We start from the raw sequence: 14,424 nt of genomic DNA, 5'->3' as shown, positions 1-14,424 counted from the left end.
CAGCTCAAGTGCCTTCTCCCCGAGAGCCTGTCCCTGATCACCTTTGACTAGAAAAGGCCCCCAGCCAACCCCCAGTTCCTCTACCCTCTTGCCCTACTTTTGTTTTCTTCACAGAGCTTCTCAATATGACATTATTTATCTGTTCCTCTTTTTGTCTGTCTATCCGCACCAGAGTGGAAGCTCCCTGAAAGCAGGCACATTCCCAATGGCAAAAGAAAGCATGGCCCCTAGCAAGCTATAATTATAAATAATATAAACATATAAATATAGTGACATGCCCAAGATTACATAGCAAGTCAGCGGCAGAACTGGAATTTGGCCCCAGGTCCCCCAGATGCCCGGCCCTCACCATGTTCTTTCCAACATAGCAGGCAAGTGGTAACAGCCAAGATTTGAACCCAGGACTGCAAAGTCAACCTGCTTACCGCCAGGCTTTACCTTCTCTCCTAAAACAGCTTCATGTTGATTGGCCTATCCACTGGAATGTAAGTTCTAGAGCCCATATGGTAGCCACTAGCCAAGTGTGGCTATGGAAATGTAAATTAATTAACATTAAATAGAATTTAAAATCCAGTTCAATCTTCTGTCCCACAGGGAAGGATGAAGCCAGCAGTGTGGAGGTGACGTGGCCAGACGGCAAGATGGCAAGCCGGAGTGTGGCCAGTGAGGAGATGAACTCTGTGCTGGAGATCCCCTACCCCCGGAATGAGGACAGACTTCAGGACCCAGCCCCACTGGAGGTGAGCGAGGGTGTCTGGGCCTCAGAGCCAGAAAAGCAGTCTCCCCCCGCCCCTCCCCACCACAGCCCCATGGGCTGCAGCTGGGCTCCCAGGAATTTGCAGACTTTGTCCCTAGAATGGTGGAAATCTTCGCAGCAAAGGGCAGGCTTCATAGCGACCCCTCCCTTTGTAGTTGAAGAGGGACAGGTTCTGTTAGGCGTCCCAGCTCAGGCACGCGGATGCCGCAGGAGCCGAACGAGCAGGAGTCTGAACTGAATGTGCTCTCGTCCTTCTCCCAGCCTCCTATTCTCAGTGCAAGAGAAGGAGTCCTGGCAGGGAGGGGCTGCCCCCAGGCCCGGAGCTATGAGCACCCCTCATTCTGGGGTCAGGGTGACAGCCGCTCTGTGGCTGTGATGAGGAGGGAAACTGAGGTGGGATCTTCTCCGCTCACATGTGTCTCTGCTTCTGCCCACCCTGCAGTGCGGCCAAGGATTCTCCCAGCAGGAAAATGGCCATTGCATGGGTGAGTGGCCCGCGGGCACAGGGGATGGGGCAGAGGCCAGAATCTCCCTGGGGATTATCAGCCTGAGCCCTTGGCAAAGCTCGGATTGCAGACCAGAGGAGAAGGGTGGGGAGGGAAACGCGGTTTGTCCCTGGGGCTCCAGGTGCCAAGACAACTCACCAAGGGGGAGTGAGGTTAGCGGCCAGCAGGCCGAGTCACTGCAGTCCTGGGAACTGAGAGTGCTTCCTGCCCTGAACACAGAGGGGGCACTCGGAGGAGACACACAAGCACCTACAGCGCTCACGGGGAGGCCTGCTGCGGGGGCCACTGTGGCGACATTGCACAGGCGTCTTCCATGGGGGGCGGGCGGCTTCGGCTTGGCCAGCTGGCGGGGCAGCAGGCACCGGGGCCGGCAGACAAGGACGGGCATTGCTGGAGCGTGGTCACAGAACAGAAGGGACATTGTCGCCTTGTGCAGCACTGGGGGGCAGGTAGCTACAGCACTGCGAGGACGGCAGCTCAGTGAGGGCCCGCTGACCTTTGGAAAGTCCTCCAAGGACCTGGAGTGACAGCCAGGGGGCCCAACCTCTCAAAGACCCTCAGCCCAATACCTTCCCCGTCAGTGACCCGCAGGGAGGGCTCAGGTCAAGGACCCTCCCATCTCCAGACCCTCAGGCAGCACCCTTCCCAAGTCCGCTGTGCGCGTGCTCCCGAGTCCCAGGCCAGCGGGTTTGCTACTGAGATTCAGGAGTGACAAGACACACACAGTCCCTGCCCCCCTGGAGCTCAGAGCCAGCGGGAGAGGCGCCCGGGTAAAGAGCGATGACCACGCCCTGTGAGCAGGGCTGGGTGGGGGAGGGCTGGGACGCGGGAGCCCAAAGGCGGAGCCCTACCCCAGCTCGGAGGGTCGGAGAAGGCGCCCCCAGAGAAAACCAGGGTCAAGCTGAGACCTGGTGGGTGATGGGGAGTTTGCCAGGCAGGGAGAGGGGAGAAAGTGTTCGGGTGGAAGGCGCCACGCGGGCAAAGGGCCACAGGTGAGAGAGTGAAGGAGGACAGCTCTAAGGGTGGCCTTGGAGGAAAGGAGTCCCCTCCACCCCCCACAGCCCCGCCCCAGCCACTCTAAACAGATGGTGCATGTACACAGAAATTCCAGCATCTGGCCTGAGCACCAGCAGGACCCTGTGACGTCACCCTTCAGGCCACCTCTTCCTTCTCGTCACCCAGCAGACGTTTATGTGCTCCTATGGGGTACTGGGGACTCAGGTCAAGCACCTGCCCTGCAGAAGCATTTGTTTTAGCGAGAGGAGCCACAAACATGTGACCTGGCAGCCAGATGAGATGGGCCAAGAACCCTTTAAGCAAGGTGTCTCTGGAGACTGTTCTAGACTAAGTGGTCGGGGAGAAGACCTTTGAGTTGAGACCTGAATTACGAGAAGGTCCAGCCCCCCAAAGAACTGAGGGAAGAGCAGGAGCAAAGAGCACAAGGCAGGAACAAGGCTTGGCGTGTGGAAGGACCGGGAAGGAGGCTGGCGAGCCTGGAGACGGTGGCGGAGCCAGGCGCTAAGTCGGGGAGGGTGGTGAGGTGTCCGGATCTTGCTCCTAGGGCCCTTTGCAATTAAGCAGGAGAGTGGCATGGCACGAGTCACATTTTCAGAAGATCAGCCTGGCTGCTGAATTGCAGATTAGATTGGAGGGAAGTGTGGCAGCCCCAGCGGCAGTCTGGAGGTGGCTGCAGACCTCCAGGCCGCGGGTGGTGCAGGCTGGGAATAGGCTGTGGCAGAGGAGAGGGAGCTGAGCCGACAGACGGGTACTAAGGGGGCAGAATGGCGGGATCTGTTGTGAAATTGCCTACAGAGGTAAGAGAAAAGGAGGAACTAGGGGTCACTCCTGTCTGTGTTCGAGCAGCTGAGGGGGTGCCAGTGGTGTGACTTAGGCAAGATGGGGTCCGGGGCGGCGGAAGAAGTTCGAGGGCTAGGGGAGCTAGAGTTTCATTTTGGACCTGCTGAGTGTGAGATGCAGGTTAGATTCACAAGTCTGGAGCCCCAGGGACAGGTTGGGGCTGGAGATAGGAATCTGGAATCATCCATGTATGAAGGGACCACCTACAGAAAGTGTGGTAGATAGAAGATCGAGGACCAAGCCTGACACCCCCAGCATGTAGAGGTCAAGTAGAGAACAAGCCAGCCTAAAGGACTAAAATTGAGGACGTTGAGGCCTAGAGAGGAGGACATGCCCAGGGTCACAGAGTAGGTGGGGCAACAGAGCCTGAGCAAGGACCCACTGCCCCACATGTCCCTGGTAAGTGACTCCCCTCCCCTTCTAGACACCAACGAATGCATCCAGTTCCCATTTGTGTGCCCTCGAGACAAGCCCGTGTGTGTCAACACGTACGGAAGTTACAGGTGCCGGACCAACAAGAGGTGCAGTCGCGGCTATGAGCCCAACGAGGACGGCACGGCCTGTGTGGGTGAGTGAGGCCCCGCCGCAGCCCGGTAGGACATGAGGAATTTGTCTTCCACTGGGGAGCGCTGGGGAGGCCCCCAATCAAGGTCCCCATCCCCTGACTTCTCCTGGCTGGCTGGAGGCTCCTTAGATCCCCGCGGGGACTCCAGGGAAGACCATGACAGAGGTTTGGGGAAGGCCCCCCACTACTGCCACCATCTGAAGGGTCCCTCGGGTGCTGCACCCTGGCCAGAGGTGATTGTGCTTACTTCTCCCCTTTTCACATTTCCTAAAACAAATTCTCCTACCTTAAGGTCAGCCCATCTTCTCCTACCAGGGATAGAAACTAGCTCCTACTACTCATCTTTGTCTGAATTTCTGAACTGGTATTTGTCTTCTTCCTCCCAAATGCTTCCCCGCACCCCCATCCCACCCCAACCCCCTTTCTCTTTTTCCCATTCTCTCTCTCTCTCTCTCTCCCCCTCCCCCATCCTTTTGCAGCTCAAGTGGCCTTTTTAGGTGGGTATCCTTCTGCTGCCTTTAGAATCTCTGAGCCTCTCTCTCGGGCCTCATATCTTTCTCTAGGCCTTGGACTTTGCCTTCAGTTATATGCACTTTAAATCCCTTCAATAAAGGAAAAAAAAAAGAAAAAGAAAAAAAACTAACAACCTTTGTGGAAAACTAAATCTCTCCCGCTGCCTGGCTCTCTCTCCACGCCCAGTAGATTCTGTCGCGTGCACCCTTGGAATGGACCGCAGGGGTGGTCATCTTTGAAAAGGGAAGTTTGGGAGATACGGATATTTATGTAATCTTAGTTACTTGTGAAGCCTTTTCTTTTCTGAGGAAAACAAAAAAGGAAAGCCTCCCCTCCTACCCCATCTACCCTCCCTCACTTCTTCAGAAGAATCATGATAGTCCTGTCTTTTCTGTATTCTCCAGTGTCACAAGCACCCTGTTTTGCCCTTAACAAAGATGGCTCCCAGGCGGTTGCCTGCTCAGTTGATTCACTCGTGTATCATGTGCCTGCTGGTTTGGCCTGTGCTGTTTCTGCTCTGTGCGCCCTGACTTCCTGTGGTAGAGAAAGCCTTATTGGAGTTGGTGGTTATGATGGGAGGGGAAAGGGTGGCCCTTTGGGACTCTTGATAAAAATGTTAAAGTTTGAATTTGCTAAGTCCTCCAGCCTCTTTCTGGAGAAATTATGCCAATAAACTCTCTGCTGGATATTAGTGCCTAGCTGGTGAAAACAAAAATGTGTCTGGGGCAAGTAGATGCTGGTTGGAATGTTGAATTAGCAGCAGCCCTTCCATCATGGGGCACTTGGAAAGCAAATCACGAGACAGGGAAAGTATCTGCCCTGAACAGGAGCAATGGTTTGGGTATGTGCACCAATGTTCACGTTTGGGAGGCTGGAGTTTGGACCAGGCAAGGGATGTAGGATGAGCAAGGGGCAGATTGTGGAGGGAATATTCTGGGCCTTTTACCTGGAGGAAGTCACTTGTCTACACTGGGCCTCAGTGTCCCTAATCTAAATAGCAAGAGATTTGGTCTGGTATATCCCTAAAGCCCTTTCCTTTCTAAGATCCTTCAGTGTGTGGCTGGACAGAGACATAGCTAGTCTCAGGTTACCCTGATTTCTAGAAAGAATCTGGCAACTTGGTCTCCTCTGCAGTATGCTTAGACACCTGGAAGCTTCTGTAGCTAGAGCACCCGTTGGGAATGATGTAACACCATAGAATACTTTCACAAGCAGCCTCGGTAGTGAAGGCTTATTATAAATCACAGATCTATTCTTCAGGGGGAAAAACAGTTGCCCCAAGATATAATAAAATCACACTTAAGAATGCAGCAGGCATTTTAAAAACATATTTAACAAAAAACCTACCATCTTCTAATAGAATAATAGTCCCAATAAATCACGAAATATGAATTCATATGAATTTGTAGCTAGTACTGTTTTTACACTCAGAATGGGACCTGAAAAGTCTCAAAATAAAAACAGCTACATTTCCACAAGAAAACATATAACGACTTAAAAATTGCTCCACTTCTGGGCAGCCCGCTCCTGTGTGTTCACATAGAACTAAAGGCGAGGGTAGGCCCAGAGAGATGAAGTGATCTGCCCAAGGTCACAGAGCCAGCGGTCCCCAGGCAAGGCTCGAGCCCTTTCCTAGCACACAGTCTTGTCAGGGGGTCACTGTTCAGACTATTCCCTAGTCATTCTAGAAGCTGCTGCCTTTTTCAAAGTGAACAAGTAGATCTGAGAGAGTAAGATACGTAAAACCCAAAATCCACAGAGGCAGTGGTTCCAAATGTAATGGCAAATGACAAGGTAACAGTCTCCATTGACAGACTGCGCACAACAGCACAAGAAATAAGGAACAGGGCAGCTAGTGAGACAGCCTGCCAAGGACACCAGAAAATTCAGGATGGCAGCAAATTTCAGAGGATGGATACCTTCTAAAGTAATAACTGTAAATCCTCGCACATCGAGTTCCTTGTAACAGGGTATATTTGTGTCATTTTACCCTACTTGGTGGTGGGGCCAGATGAGTTACCAAGGGGAGTTCCAAGTTCCCCCAGCTGTCAAGAGCACAACTACAATATCCCAACTCCAGGGTAAGAAGGCTTACTCTGGATGTGGTTCATTCATTCAACAAATATTAGTTGAACACCTACTATGTGCCAGGTACTAAGCAAGGCTCTGGGCATACAATGGTAAGTAGAGATGACATGGTTACTGTCCCCACACCGTCTTCCTCCAGCCGGATGGAGAGAAGCCCAGTGCATGGGGTGAGAGTAGGACTTACAGGGGCTTTCTGAAAAATCTAGCTAAATTCTTGGGTTGCTACACCAGAAAGCAAGCTCTTTGCATTTGTTCACTCAAATATTCATTCAGCAAGCATTCATTGAGAACCTCCTGTGTGACAAGCACTGGGTCCCTTCCACGAGGAAAGTGACAAGGTCCAATGAGGTGGGTCACGTCTCCTGCCCCCAGGATGCTTGTGTTGAAAGAAATACGAGGCTAAAAGATACAGAGGCCAGGCAGGTACTGACGCAACTCAAGGTTACCTGCCCCCAAACAAGAGAGCCTCCCCTGCGGGCCAGGGATCCAGGCTCTCTGAGCCAACTGCCCCCAGGCCAGGACATTTGCTGGTCTGTGCTGAACTGGTCCCAGAGCTGCCCCCAAGCTAGCCAGGCGCAGGATCACTATCCCTCTTTCTTCCAACTCCCCTCCCTCTGATGCCCACAGGTGCCTACACACTTGCCTTCCCCTTCTGAGCACAGAAAATTCAGTCCTTTCTTTGGCCCTTAGCCCCACTCAGGCTCCTCACATCATCCTTTCCTTATACTGGACTTGAGTTTGTAACAAAAATTGCAAATGGTCCAGGGCTGACGAGTGGCACAGGCCTCCAGGGGAACGTGTGAACAGAGGAGCTGGGCCCCAACTGGGGCAGCCCCGGCTCACTCTAGTAGCAGTAGCAGTAATACCATTTTTATTCTGCCCAAGAACACTCCTCTCCCCAGGAATGTACCCCTTAACATGAGAGGAATATCCAAGTTTAGTGAGCTTGGCCTGTCTGGGCCAGATCTAAGCTCTTTAGAAAAATCAGCCTGTGTAATCCTCACAGCAGTCCCAAGCGGAAAGTGCTATAATGATCCCCGTTTTACAGAGAAGCTAAGTGGCTTGCCCGGCTCACACAGGACAGGCAGACGAAGGACTCCATCAGAGCGGTCTGGCCCCTAGCCTGAGCTCTTAACATGGCTGCTTCGGGGGGCTAGCCAGTGACACAAAAGCCCCCATGTCTCCGTGCTGCCCAGGGGCAGGGGATGGGTTGGGAAGGAGGAAATGGAGCCCTGGAAGAGCCACACCACAACTGCAAGAGGTGAGGGTGTCCAGGCCAAGTCCCCTCACCAGCTGGTGTGGCTGGCCTTAGCAAATGCAGAGCCATGAATCACCGGTGCAGCCTCTTCTGTCGCCAGCCCTGCTCTGGGGAGGTGCCATTCTGAGGGCCAAGAGTTTGATTATGTGTCACTCTGGCTGCTATGGCCCCCTCCCAGGGTCTGGGCATCACACCCTGACCGGCACCCCTGGACTGTGACCCAACAGGAGCTCCACTCCAGCCTCCCAACAGGGCTGCTGGTCATCTCTCCAGAGCCCCATGGAGACAAAAGATGAACACTTCATTTTCTCAGGGAGCCAGCTGGGTTTTTCCAGCAGATTCCAGCGTGATACCCCACCCAGACTGCCAGCCCAGGAGGCAAGCCAAGTCCCTCCCCTTCTCTCCCTCCCCGGGGTCAGCCACACTCTCTCCGTCAGTGTGGGCCAGAACCCCAGCCACATCCTGTTAGGGCTGATGTGGTGTCTCCTTAGCAACAGACACATCCCAGAAGAGGAAGGAGGAGGCGAGAGAGCACGGACCGGTTAACGCGGCGGACCACGCCAACCCCTCCTTCAGCAGCCGTCCTCTTAGGGAACTGTGGTTGAAGGGTAGACCATGAGAGAAAAATGAGAAACAGGAAGAGGAAAAAACCCTCCTCGGGGGAAAGAGCTAACATGTATGGAGCGCCTATCATCTGCCAAGAACTTTACATGGATGTCCCCAGGGATCCCCGTACCCGTGCTATGGGATAAATGTTACTCACCTGTTTTCTCACCAAAGAAGCAAGGCTCAGAAAGAACAAGCTCCCCAAGGTCCCATAGCTGGTGAAGTGGCAAAAGCTGTGATCCAGACTGGCAACTGGCTCCCACACCTGGGTCCTGAAGCCTCCTGGGGAACAACCCCCAGGTAACGGACACCTGGGCAAATTATTTAACTGACAGTCACTCGGTGTACGCTGGCTGGACACGTACTGTGTGCTGGGCATTGCTCTCGTGGCCTAGCCATACGTCTGTGTACAACCTGAATGGCCTGGTGACATATGGCAGGCGCTAAACTACATAAGAATATAGTGTGTCAGAAGGCGATAAGTCTATTGCAGTGGGGGCATCAGCGTGAGGGCACATTGAGGGTGCTGCGCTAGAGGCAGAAGGGCCCTTTAAATCGAGGGGGCGGCGCTCAGGGAAAGAGGCACCGAAGCAGAAATGTCAAGTAGGTGTGCTGCCCTCCAGGCTGTTTTCTCATCTGTAAAATAGGGATAATACCTAATCACGGAGTCATTTTATTAAACAAGATGATATAAAACACTTGACATGGTGCCTGGCACATAGTAATGCCCCAAATAAATTTCAAATGTTAATAGTATTAACAAGTAGCAACGGTCAGGTTGGAGCCTGGCTCTGTTCAGTGCCGAACCTCACGTGGCTCCCAGCACGCACTGCGGTGGCCCGGTTCTCCTGGGAGTCTGTGGTGTAGGAGATGTGGAGGACCCTGGCCACCCTCGCACAGCTGACAGCTTTGCAGGGAAGAGACCTCAAGACTGAAAATAGCCATAAGGAAGCAGAGCAAACCTTCCTGGGGCCTGGGCTGTGGTGCTGTTCAGCTTAATTCTCACGCAGCGCCATTCCAAGAGAAAAATCATAAAATTAGGTACACTGAGCGAGGAGACTGTGCCACTGACCAGGCTGCACAGAGCACAGGGTCCGCCTGCAGCTAGTAACCTGGCCTGGGGATTGGGCCCTCCACCAGCACAGAAGCCTAGAACAAAGTGCAGAGGGACCTGAGAGATCATTTAGTCCTGCCCCATCCTGTTCAGCTGTGAAAACTGGGGCCCAAAAGGAACAGTGACTTCCGGGAGATCACAGCCTAGCGGGGAATCAGACTCCGGCCTGGGGCTTCTCCTTGCTCACCCTGCCTCCTTCTCCAGGAAGCTCAAAGTATTTCATACGCACGGTTGTATCAACAGTTTCTGAAATAGGAAGGGGTGGGGGCTCAGGGGTGGGGGGGGGCAGAGCTTGTCCTTTCCATGGTGCTGACCCAGAATCAGAGTCAGCGTAAATGCCCACCAAGCGAACCAAAGAACCATGCTTGGCCCATGGAAACAGCTAAGGAAGAGCTGAGTGGAAGTACTAGGTGCACAGAGGGTCCTGCTCGACTGAGAAGGGAGGCTGCAGCCAAGGTCGGGCACAGGGGATGAGGTGCGTACTCAGCCCCAGGAGGATTTACCCACCTTAAAACCGTGGCGTTCAGGGAGCACGGAGCAGGGGCTGAGTGGGGCCGGGATGCACCCTTCCACCTTCCTCCCTCCCCTCCCAGGACAGGTGGAGAGCATGAGCTGAGCCACGAGATCACGGCCAGGGCAACTCAAAGCAGCTGCCCAGCACAGGGGAGGGCCTAGCGTCACTGCCTCTACCCTTTGAGTTAGTCAGTGGCCACGTGCAGTTGAACTGTATCGTTCAGCGGCCACTTACCTGTCTGCACCTGCCTAAGCTGCTTCTCGGGTCACGTTACCCCAGGGGCCAGCAGATTTCACATCTGTATATTCCTGTCCTTGCTGCCTGTCTTTTCCTGCCAGCCCTCCTGGTGGGCTGCATTTCCCACTCCCCTGACAGGCACGTGGGGAGAGGGGGAGGAGATGAGTAAGACCACCTGCATTACCCCTTCCCAAGAAGTCCCTGTCCAGAACCTCAGGAACCTGGCCTGCCTGCCAGAAGGGAAGTCTGGGGCCCAGAACACTTGCTATAGAGGGAACTCGTTGTCCTTCAGGCCAGCCCCACAGCAGCCATGAAGTCCTATCACCCAGAATCATTAATGCAGCTCTCCCTCCACCACAAGATTGATCTGAGGGCTGTCCTCCCTCCACCCCAGACCTGAGTGCAGAGCTCCTGGGGAAGGAGAAAAGCCCAATCACCTCCCCAACTGCCGGTGGGGACCATGGCAGAGGAACAAGCTTGGGCCACAGGGAGGAAGGTAAACCCCATACGTACCTTCACTGCATTTTTTCAGGTCCCCTGGCTCAAGATTTACAGGCCTTGAAGGCAGACACAGAGGAAAGAGGAGAGGGGTCTCAGTCTCACCCCAACACTGAATGTGTGTCGTGGGCCAGAATGCCACATTCTTTCCTAGATAGCTGATCCAAAATTCCTATGGCCCTCCATCCTTCCTTCCATCTAACCTTACTTAAAACATTCTCTTCGCCCTGAGACTCTGGGATCAAATGGACTGAGGCTTGATCCCAGACACCCCACCTACACGACCTGTTAGTCATCTTAAGCCGCTTCCTCTCTCTGAGCCTCAGTTTCCTCCTCCACAGAAAGGAAGCCTAACAACTCACAGAGCTGTGGAGCTAAAGCATGCAAGGTACACAGTGCAGGGCCTGACTGATAAAATGCAGATATTATTTTACAATCTGTCCCAGGCCCTTTAATCTCCTGCTTTCACTTCTAGCACTGCCTGATTTTACAACAATCCATAAGTAATTAACTGGGGCAATGTTAGACCTATAAGAATCCTTCCCAAAGAGACACATCCATCACTCAAATGCAGAGTTCATTTGGGGACCGGGTTACACAGTATCTTTCCTTTGAAGAGTTCCAGCCCTGTATTTAGATCTGCACTGGGGAGCACAGGGCCGATCGGTACCCATCCGTTCACCTGCCTCTCCAGGCTCTGTGAGCATCCATCTCAAGCCAGGCAGCCCTCTCACTCACCTCTGAACCATCAGTCATCTCCGGCACCCATCTTATCTGTATGCATTCACTTGTCTGTCCGTCCGTCCATCCATCCATCCATCCACCCACCCACGGTACTTCACTCCCTAGGGCCCCAGGCCCAGACTTTCCAGGAAACATACTCAGCCCCAGGAGGATTTACCCACCTTAAAACCATGATGTTCAGGGAGCACCGAGCAGGGGCTGAGTGGGGCCGGGATGCACCCTTCCTCCTTCCTCCCTCCCCTCCTAGGACAGGTGGAGAGCATGAGCTGAGCCACGAGATCACGGCCAGAGCAACTCAAAGCAGCTGCCCAGCACAGAGGAGGGCCTAGTTAGTCAGTGGCCACGTGCAGTTGAACTGTATCGTTCAGCGGCCACTTACCTGTCTGCACCTGCCTAAGCTGCTTCTCGGGTCACGTTGCCCCAGGGGCCAGCAGATTTCACATCTGTATATTCCTGTCCTTGCTGCCTGTCTCTTCCTGCCAGCCCTCCTGGTGGGCTGCATTTCCCACTCCCCTGACAGGCACGTGGGGGAGAGGGGGAGGTGGTGGAAATGAGTAAGACGAGATCCCCACCCTCCGAGAGTTTACCAAGGAAACAGGGACAGAGGGAAGAAGGCCCTTGCCATCCACAAGGTCCAGTAAGCTGTGTATAACATTTCCCCCTTCCGGGGCTTTGCTCAGACTGCTCTCAGGTGGTGGCTGGTCCCCAATCACTTTTCCATTACAGAAATCAGTAACTTGAATTACTCTAAAATATCGAGCCCCATCATGCCTCTGCAAAGCTAATTTTTCTGTGTCCGCATTTGTCCACATGCTTCTCCCTGGGTCTGGAATCTGCCTTTAGGAGGCAATCCAGGTAGAATGGAGTCTTTCACCCAACTGTGACACACTGGCAGGATGAGAGCAGGGTTTGGGCTCTGACATATAGGTTTGGGTCTTTACTCTGACACTTACTAGCTGTGGGCGCTTGTCAAGCTACCTAACCACCTGGAACATCAGTTTCCTCATCTATAAAATAAGAATTCAAATATAACCACCCACCAGAGTGTTAGAGAACTAAATGGAATTATAATGTACATGAATGTTCCTGGCATATATTAGAGAATCAGAGAACCCTTGGATAAATATGTTTATTCTATGCAAGAACCTGGAACCTGGCTATAAGTCTGTATCATGAGGCCACTGTATAATGAGGTCCTGGTGTAACTTCAGCAGTAACAATATTTTACTTTGGAGAAATAGATTAGCATTTACAACGATGCATTCTCCGCGTGCTCTCATTTTGCAGATGACAGAGCTGGGACTTAGGGTGGCTAAGTGCATGACTCGGGGTCGGCAGACTGCGGCAGCCCTCTGACTCCCTTCCCACTCCACCTCCTCCGCCGTCCCCAGTTCCAAACCGCAAGTCCCGGTGCAGCTCCAGGAGGCTGCAGGCTAAGTTCTGCCAGCCGGCAGATGCTGACCCGACAAGCCCGTTAAATGGCGCCTTAAAGGAAGAGCTGGGAGCTCGGTACCGTCTGCCCTGAGCACTGCCAGGAGAATGAATCCTCCCCAAGTTGCCTGAAAGGGGTCGGGTGGAAACCTCAGAAGGCATTAGCGGACACCTATTTCCTGCCGGCACATTCTAGGCCAGTTTCTCACTGACTCCTCAAAACCAGTTGTTCTCAGCCTTTTCTTGGGGGGTGGTCACATACCTCTTTGCAAATCTGCCAAAAGCCTTCCCCCGATAAAGGCACATTGTTTTGCCCCTAAGTGCAGGGGGTGGGGTCAAGGCTCAGAGCTCCTGGGGTAAACTTGGGCTGTTTTAAGATTTTCTTAGGTACCAGGGACCTTCTCTTTTGGGCGCCCCACCCCTCATCCTATCAAACACTGTCCTAGACATCCTCAGCTCACCCTGAATTACGCGCACACACACACACACACACACACACACACACACACACACACGGAGTTGAGTTGAATTACGGCTGTTTGACAGTGCTACATTTTGTAGATATGCAATGAAACATTAATTTCAGTTCTGCCTTTTCTTTTCCTATCTTGGAACCAATAAACTTTTTTGGTAAATTTTATTGGAATGTACCATACATATAGAAAAATACACAAATCTTAAGTGTACAGCTCCACGAGTTCTCACAAAGCAAGCCCATCTGTGTAACCAGCACTCTGCTGGAGAGACAGATCGTGAGCACCCAATGGCTTGCTTTGTGAGAAGTCCCCCCAGGCCCCCTTCTGTTTGCTACATCCCACCCCAGGGCAGCTGCTTTCCTGACTTCTAACACCATAGATTCGTTTTGCCTGTATTAGAATTGGTTATAAGTGGAGTCATCGCTTGCATTCATTTTGTGTCTTGTTGCTTTTCTGGAACGATGAACTTTTATTTGGGTCTCAGACATTTTCCAAGGCCCATGAAAAGGCTCCTAGGCTCTAAGTACTGTCGAAATCAGGGGTGCTTGACCTCGTTTTCACACTATAATCTCCAGGGAAACTTTAAAAAAAAAACCCTGATGCCCAGGCTGCACCCCCAGAATAATAAAATCAGCATCTTTGGGGATAGGACCAGACATCCGCGGTTCCTCTTGCTCCCAAGGTGACATCGAGTGCAGCCAACGATGAGAGGCGCTGGTCTGAGCAATTTTGTCAAGTATTAGGACCCCTATTTTTACAGCTGGGGAAGGAAACTGAGGCTCAAGGAGTCTCCACCATGTGCTACTCTCATGAAGCCTGATCTCCAATTCAGGTCTCACTAGGAGTGCTATTTGCATTGCCTTCATCCTTGGTCAATGGTAAAACCAAAACCAGGTGCAGGTGCTTCCTGCCAGAAACCTTCCTTACTGTAAGTCCTTCCGGAACTGTGGAGAAGGGAGCTGGGGGTTCCCAGGAAAAAGGCAGCACCCCAGGGGCCGGCTGTAGGGAGAGTCACCACCAACTGGACTCCATCTTTGCCCCACACCTCCTCTGAAAGCAGGTGGAAGTGGCTGTGGCTGTGGGTTTGGGGGGTTCTAGGAATGTTTCCCAGGCTGCTTTGATTCCAGGGTGCACTGCACGATTCTGCCACTAGGTGGCACAGTGAGCTTCCGTAAACCCTGCGGTTTTCACACACCTCCAAAGGAAGCTAGAGGGCAGAGTTTGGCAACAGGAGCCAAGGGAATGGCAGCCCAGAGCTGC

At 52.9% G+C, this 14,424-nt stretch overlaps 1 protein-coding gene across 5 annotated transcripts in view; it reads left to right on the top strand.

Moving 5' to 3' along the window:
• CRTAC1 (cartilage acidic protein 1) overlaps positions 1 to 4,903 on the top strand; it is a 132,199-nt gene extending 127,296 nt beyond the window's left edge. For 3 of the 5 annotated variants that reach the window (XM_027595961.1, XM_035724231.1, XM_027595959.1), the window contains 5 exons: positions 595 to 740; positions 1,200 to 1,242; positions 3,545 to 3,688; positions 4,165 to 4,182; positions 4,603 to 4,903. In XM_027595961.1, the coding sequence (XP_027451762.1) occupies positions 595 to 740; positions 1,200 to 1,242; positions 3,545 to 3,688; positions 4,165 to 4,182; positions 4,603 to 4,871 (620 nt within the window). In that variant the 3' untranslated portion in view covers positions 4,872 to 4,903. Of the gene's footprint in view, positions 1 to 594; positions 741 to 1,199; positions 1,243 to 3,544; positions 3,689 to 4,164 lie in introns of all 5 variants that reach the window. The other 2 variants (XM_035724232.1, XM_035724233.1) reach the window with 2 other exon arrangements.
• The last annotated feature ends 9,521 nt before the right edge of the window (positions 4,904 to 14,424 follow it).

Source organism: Zalophus californianus, chromosome 15 (genome assembly GCF_009762305.2).
Source record: "Zalophus californianus isolate mZalCal1 chromosome 15, mZalCal1.pri.v2, whole genome shotgun sequence".
Classification (NCBI taxonomy): domain Eukaryota; kingdom Metazoa; phylum Chordata; class Mammalia; order Carnivora; family Otariidae; genus Zalophus; species Zalophus californianus.
The sequence above is the reverse complement of the archived record's forward strand: the minus strand, read 5'-3'. Positions and strand labels throughout refer to the sequence as shown.